Consider the following 6,915-nt stretch of genomic DNA (forward strand, 5'->3'; position numbering starts at 1 on the left):
CAAGCGCAAGTTCGACATACCTGCTCATACGGTGAACGCGGAATACAGGCGCTTCGTTAACCAAATTGTGTTCCCGGCCGGCTATTTGCGTGCCCCGTACTTTGATCGCAAATACGATGCTGCCCAGAACTTTGGTGGCATCGGGGTGGTTATTGGTCACGAAATTACCCATGGTTTCGACCACCGCAACCGTGATTATGATGGCGACGGCAACTTGAACTCGTGGTGGTCGAACGCCACCAACATTACGTTCAAGACGAAGGCTCAGTGCCTTAGCGACCAATACGCCAATTTTGTCGTGAAGAGCGACCTAACTGGCGCTGTGTTGGGCAACATCAGCGGCCAGCGGTCTTTGGGTGAAGCCATTGCCGACAACGGGGGGCTCAAGACCAGTTTCCGTGCGTACCACGAGTACTTGAAGAAGTTCCCGTCGCAGTACACGGAAGAAACTGGCGACAAGTTGTTCTACTTGTCGTTCGCTCAAGTCAGGTGCTCCAAGAACACGGATAGCTACCTGCGCGGGTCTTTGGGGTGGAAGCACCCGCCCGATCGGTTCCGCGTGACGGGGGCGTTGCAAAACAACGCTGAGTTTGCCCGAGTGTTTAATTGCCCTATCGGCTCGAAATTGAACCCGTCCAAGAAGTGCTTGTTGTGGGAATAGGGTTGATGGATACGAAAATATGAGCGTTGTGTATTCGTAAGGATAAACTAAGAAATCGATATCTTGGTCGAAGTGTGTTTTTTTTTTCGTAGAATCGGCCCTCGCGGAGGATTGTCTTAAAAATGATGACCCGAAACTCAATTAACCATTATACTATTGTGCTTTTCATGTAATTTGCCCGTTGTTTAACTGCGTTAAGCAACCAGACGTTTAAAAGTATATAAGCCCGATTGAACAACCCTAAACCCAAAATCTGCATTTCAGCAGAATATAACAATGCTTACTTTATTTCAGCCGCTAACTACCGTATACCCCCCGCTTCAGTACCTATGATTTCTCCTCCGGTTGGACCTGTACGGTTTGGAACATATCGGCCAATGACGAACACTTTCATGGTTCTTTCTGGTTGGGCGTGTACCTAGTTGTCTCTAATTGGAGAGAAATATCCAATCACCATGCGTTAGTTATTTTCATCTACGTAATGAAATATATCTCCTGTGATGAATTTAGACCAATGCGCATGCCTGAATAGGTTTCTTGGAGCTGTACTGGTTGTGATCAGATTTCCTGACATTTTCATAGGTACTGAAGCAGGGGGTATACGGTAATCGCGTTGCAGCATCAGGCCAACTTACGCAGTTGCTACCACCAGTTCATCACGATGCATACCGTATTAGGATGTGAAATGGGAGTAACTTGCCATACCAAGTCATCTACCGTGCGATTGGCTCTACTTTACTGGATAAGGGAATAGTTTTAATAAAATTGATTGCTTTCTATTTTCACAACTTATAGAATGTCCACAGGTGTCAGTGATTTGGGACTATTAATAGCAATAGTAACTATTGTGCTTTTCATGTAGTTTGCCCGTTGTTTAAATGCGTTAAACAACCAGACGTTTAAAATAATATAAGCCCAATTGAAGATAAAACAACGCTAAACACAAGTTCTGCATTTCAGCAGAATAAAACAACCCTTACTGTATTTCAGCTGCTAACTAATCGAGTTGCAGCACCAGGCCAACTAACGCCGTACAACTACCAGTTCATCACGATGCATACCGTATTAGGCTGTTAAATGGGAGTACTATACATCGTGTAGTCGTACAGTAGTGCGCCCTTGCCTTCCACGTACAGTGCTAAGGTTAGAGCAGATCAAGAATTGTAGGTATGGCATAGCTTTGAATCATTGGACAGAGCGACGACTACATGTACTGTAGCCTAACTATATCCCTAACGTTATACACATTACTCGGAGTAGATAATGTTAGTACTGTAGTGATCACGGATGGGGGGTCATGTGTGTGGCCATAGCTCCTTCAGTTTCATTGCGTCAAGCACCTTGACATGTTGACGTAAAGCAAGTTGTTTGCCAGAATGAAAACGGCAAACAACTTGTTTTACGAAAGTGCCAGTAAAACCACCTTCAACCAACCAATCATCGCATTAGATGAAGTAACTTTAAACAACGCACCCAACCGTTATTCAAGTTACTTTAGACATTATTTAAGCCTGAGAAATTTTTAAACAATGAATTTAACCCTGGAATTGCCAAAAAAGGTGCAAAGCACAATAACTACAATAATAATATTGTGGTGCATGCTAATTCATTAAATACGTCGTGTCGACGGCTCTATCCCCATCAAGTGCCCGCTCGTCTTGCTCTTGCAACTCGACGAGGAACGCCAGCATTTGCTTTTTGAAGAACGTCAGTTGGTGGAGGTACCGAAGTCGGCCCGCGGCGGCTTTGCCCTGTCGTTCGCGCGGGCTCATGGTCACTATTTTGTCGACGGCGTCGCAGATGGCTCGCCCGGTCACTGTCCACTCCATGCCCGTGCCCACACGCCAGTGCTGGTGGACCTTGTACTGCCTTCCCATCTCTTGGCCCAAGCTCCAGAAGTCCTCAGTCCACACCGGCGGTTTCAACAGTTCTGCGGCCACTAGTACACCATTCGACTTATCCACAAACTCACGCATGGGCAGTCCGTCAGTAGTTACCACCACGGCGCCCGCGGCCCGAGCTTGGTTGATATAGTGACCAAATCTACAACGGTACGGGCATGTCACTACAACACGCCCCAGGAGCAACACTGCGACGTACCCTTCCATGGCACTGGGACATAGGATCACGGGGGCGGCGGCGAGAATCGCGCCAAACGCGATCGGATCGACGTCCGTGCCGTGGTGGTACTGTACGTTGTTGCTCCCGTCAGGAAACAGCGCGTGGTAATGCGCGTTCGACCGGTCATCCTTGGCGTACACGACGAGCGGGGGCAAATCTGGCCGCGACTGCCAGCAATCTAAAATCGCCAGAGTATTTTTGTGGACGCTGCGGCCATTCACGTGCAAAAAGGACAACGTTTGAAACGTTTTCTTGGTCGAATATGGCGATGTCATTCGAGATAGAATCGTCGGGTCGCTCGACGTGTGCTGGGTGTACAGGACCTTGGTATGCCGTGATATGTTGTCGATATGGCGTCGAAACCAACGGTTGTTGTTGATATGCGATGGTGGTTGGTGCTGGGTATACCATCTCGTCAAGCGCGAATACGCGTCCAACGTCTTGGCCAAGACGTAGTCAGCTCGATGGTAGTGCTCCGCCTTGAGCTCGTACATTTCGACATTTGGCATGAGCACCACCTTCTTATGCCGCGGGAAATCTGACCGGAACGGCAGGTTGTGCCAGTAGTGGTTCATAAACAACATGGCCGACCGAGGACATAAGTCAAAGTACGTGAACGACTTGCCTAGACACAACGTTAAACAACGTACGGATGTGTAGGCAGTTGGTTGCACATGTACCGGCATGGTGAAACGTCATGTCGACAACCCACTCGGGCAAAGCTCGCGCGCGGAGGTACAGGACGTACGCCATGCTGTCTTCGCAATACCCGTGGTCCCGAATGGAGCTTGGGAGAAAGATGTCGATGTCGGGGCAATTCGACAGCGCTTGCACAAGCACTGGCGTCGGCGTGTCTGGGGTCAGCAGCAAGGACCTGTCAACTACCGAACTGTTGTACGCCCACGAGATCACCGCGTCCTTCTCGTGTGTGCAGACCGCGTTGAGGTAGCTCAAATGAAGCAACTCCGCATCTTCGATTCGAACTGGAGAGGAGGCAATCGCAGCCTCCATTTCAATCAGCGAATGCGGCAGCGGCACCGGACCGTGCGTTAGCGTTGCATACATGAACAAAGTCACGAGACCGTCCATGAAAACGTACGCAGCCATCAGCGCCAGCACCACCTTCAAAGGCTTCCGCCATCGACTTGACTTTAAGATCGTACAGCGGAAGTAGAACGGCTTGGGATTCTCCTTCCAGTCCTGCCGATAAGCGGGCAGCTGCATTTTTGCCTTGTGCCTGTAAGAACGTCCGGATAAAACAAAGGGTGTGCATCCATTTCAAACTAGTAGTACTACTAGTAGTACTATGCATACATCCTGTTCATTTGGTTTTGGCAAATACAGTATCAGAATTCGCCAGAAGTTGAAATTCACAAAAGTGATTGTCAAGGAGTGCATGTTTTCTAATCCTTTGAAACATTTGTCGTCATTTTTTGTACAACCATGGGCCGTGGACTCCAGTGGCTGTTGTACCTGGTGGTGGCATGCGGCGTATGCATCACAACGCACTTCTGGCGGTCTCGAATGCCTCCAGTGTCCCCGCCGTCTACCTCCGCCTCAGTGTTTTCAGGCCAAGCGGCCTTCGACCAACTGCGCAACATCACGAAAACCAAACACCCGGTGCAAGCCCAGGCCAATTTGGACATGTATCATTACCTGTACGATCAATTGGAAGCCCTCAATCGCACAGTAAGTCTTAACGCTGCCGACGACTCGGCGTGGCTGCCGAATCAGCTCGTTTTCGATACACCACGAAGTCTCGTGCGCACCCTTCCGCCAGCAACCGCGACCACCCAACCCGGCGGCGCTACACGTCAAGGGTGCAAGGACTATGAAGGCTACATCAATGAAACGCAGATCGTGGTTCGAGTGCCAGGCACGTTACCGTCCAGTGTGTTGCTAACCGCGCATTTCGATTCTGCGCCGTCGTCGTATGGCGCGTCCGACGACGGCGCGGGCGTGGCAGTGATCCTCGAGACGCTGCGGGCCCTGCTGGCGTCCCCAACTCCTCTCGACCACACCCTCGTCGTGTTTCTCGACAACGGCGAAGAGACTGGCTTGTGCGGGTCCAAGTGGTTCGTCCAGTCCGACTTGGTCTCGGCGTTCAAGGTCAAAGTGTTTGTCAATTTGGAGGGCGGCGGCGTGGGCGGCCGAGCGATCTTGTTTCGCGCGACAGACAACCAACTGGCATCTTTGTACGGCCAAGTGGCCCCGTACCCGCACATGAACAGCCTGGGCGGGTCGTTGATTTCCCTTCTGGGCAGCTCCACCGACTACCAAGTGTACAAGCCCGCCGACATCCCTGGCGTCGACATTGCATTTTACGAACACCGCGAGTACTACCACACTCCAGGGGACAACATCGACCGCATCTCGGCCCAGGACGTGCAGCACTGCGGCGCCAACGTCCTAGCGATCACTCGCGCCTTGCTAAACACCAACTCCCTGGACGACTGGAGCTCCCATGATGAGGCTCTGTACTTTGACGTGATGGGGCAGTGGGGGGTGACATTGACTGTGGCCAAGAGGTGGCTCGTGGTGCTAAGTACATGGGCTGCCGCCGGTGTGGTGGTGCTCGTGCATTACTATTCCACTTATTGGTTTGACCAGAAAACTACCAGTATGACCTTGGGGCAATTTGTCAGATCCGTCGTCGTCAGTCACTGGTCGTATTTTGCTACTGCCTTGGGGGTAGGGACGTTCGCGGCGTTGCTGGCAAACGTGCCGTTGGTGGGATTTCTACTCGTGACGCGCAACTCGTTGCTGTCGTGGACGGTGCTCCCCAATGCCATCGTAGGGCTCTTGGTGGGCGTCGACTTCGCAGCCAAGTTGTGGCGACGACAAGGCAAAACGGCTCAGAGTATCCTTCCCCTGGCCGATGATTGGATGCGCTTAGCCACTTCTGGAGCAACGTTCGGCGCGTTCGTGTCCACCTTGCTTGTGTTTAATGCCCCGCTGTTGTACCTATTCCCTGTGGCTACAGTGGCATACGCTATCGTGCTTGTGTTTGTGTATATTGGAGTCGGCTTTGCGAAGAGTCGTCCGAGCCCACATCCGGACGCCATGACGTGGCAGCCTGCCGTGTCGTACGCGTCGATTCCACCGTCGGAAGAACCAGCGAATCTGTCCGTGGTGCCCTTGGCCATCGGAATGGCGCTGGTGGCGGCTCTGGGGGTGTTTCTATTTGTGGCACTCCCTGTATCCGTGGACAACTTGTGGATGATACAATCCGTGGGAGGGTGCGACCCCCTCATCATGGCTGCCGCGCCGGTGATCTTGGCCCCGGTCTTGTACTTGGTGCTGCCGTGGTTTGTACTCACTTGGGGAGGCGGCGAGGCCTTGCTCTTGTTTCAGGTGTACCTTGCGGTGTGGGCAGTGGCCACGGTTCAATACGCGGCGTCCGTGTGAACGCGTTAAGTGGAATACATACTTTAATTACGCTGACTGCAACTAGAAAGGTTGTGTTACTAATTGGCTGGGATTATCAATCACTACGCTTGTTTTGCTGCAGTCGACTCGTATTCCATTCAAATCCAAGGACTAAAGTTCCTTGGTAGACGACACTGCGTCGAGGAGGGGGTGAGAGCGTAATCTCAAGATTTCAAAAAGGTGAGTCAACTGGACTCTCCTAGAATCTTGTCTGGCAGCCCTGTTGTAACTAGGATAAATGTGCTGGCGCCGAGGTTGGACGAATTTGTACAGCCAATCGGGGGAGTTCATCATACTCACAAACTGACAATTGGACAAACTACAAATGTAATAACGTGTCCGACCATTGATGGGCCGAACGACCATTGATGGGCCGACTTATTTCATCCAATTAAAACGCCAATCTACTCTGATTGGACAAAAGGCAACCTCTCGACAAATTTAACCTGCATGAATAAATGGAGGGGAAAATATTACATATTAAAGGTTCTTCAATTTATGAACCGACGAAATGCCGCCAAGAACGCAGGTCACCATGGACAAGGCCGTCCACGATGTGTTAAGCAAGTACACACGACATCAACTGCTGCGGAGGCCTATGGCGTTCCATCGCGGACGCTTCGGAAGCATTCGGCAAAAGCTGACCCCGGCGTCATCGAAATACAAACATCTCTCAAGGAAGACGTGACGGTTAGTGGTAAGGA

At 51.2% G+C, this 6,915-nt stretch overlaps 3 protein-coding genes across 4 annotated transcripts; 2 read left to right on the forward strand and 1 right to left on the reverse strand.

Annotated features, from left to right (window-relative positions):
* Positions 1 to 48: 48 nt before the first annotated feature.
* On the forward strand, positions 49 to 709 carry H257_18976 (hypothetical protein; the record flags this gene model as incomplete). Its single annotated transcript, XM_009848127.1, has 1 exon — positions 49 to 709. A coding segment is annotated over one exon (613 nt), but the record flags the coding sequence as incomplete, so codon positions are not given.
* A 1,499-nt stretch (positions 710 to 2,208) lies between these two features.
* Positions 2,209 to 4,278, reverse strand: H257_18977. 2 transcript variants are annotated; one of them, XM_009848129.1, is made up of 5 exons: positions 4,256 to 4,278; positions 3,463 to 4,019; positions 2,762 to 3,407; positions 2,659 to 2,704; positions 2,209 to 2,600 (listed from the first exon to the last, which is right to left on the reverse strand). In XM_009848129.1, the coding sequence occupies exons 2-5, from the start codon at positions 4,004 to 4,006 to the stop codon at positions 2,583 to 2,585; spliced, it is 1,254 nt and encodes a 417-aa protein (XP_009846431.1). In that variant the 5' UTR covers positions 4,007 to 4,019; positions 4,256 to 4,278; the 3' UTR covers positions 2,209 to 2,582. The 2 variants fall into 2 exon arrangements, with proteins under 2 accessions (XP_009846431.1, XP_009846430.1); XM_009848128.1 differs by having other exon boundaries at positions 2,209 to 2,704.
* Positions 4,196 to 6,292, forward strand: H257_18978 (hypothetical protein). The gene has a single exon (XM_009848130.1). The coding sequence runs from the start codon at positions 4,226 to 4,228 to the stop codon at positions 6,188 to 6,190; it is 1,965 nt and encodes a 654-aa protein (XP_009846432.1). The 5' UTR covers positions 4,196 to 4,225; the 3' UTR covers positions 6,191 to 6,292.
* The last annotated feature ends 623 nt before the right edge of the window (positions 6,293 to 6,915 follow it).

The sequence above is a fragment of the Aphanomyces astaci genome, assembly GCF_000520075.1.
Source record: "Aphanomyces astaci strain APO3 unplaced genomic scaffold supercont1.291, whole genome shotgun sequence".
NCBI classification, from domain to species: Eukaryota; Oomycota; class Saprolegniomycetes; order Saprolegniales; family Verrucalvaceae; genus Aphanomyces; species Aphanomyces astaci.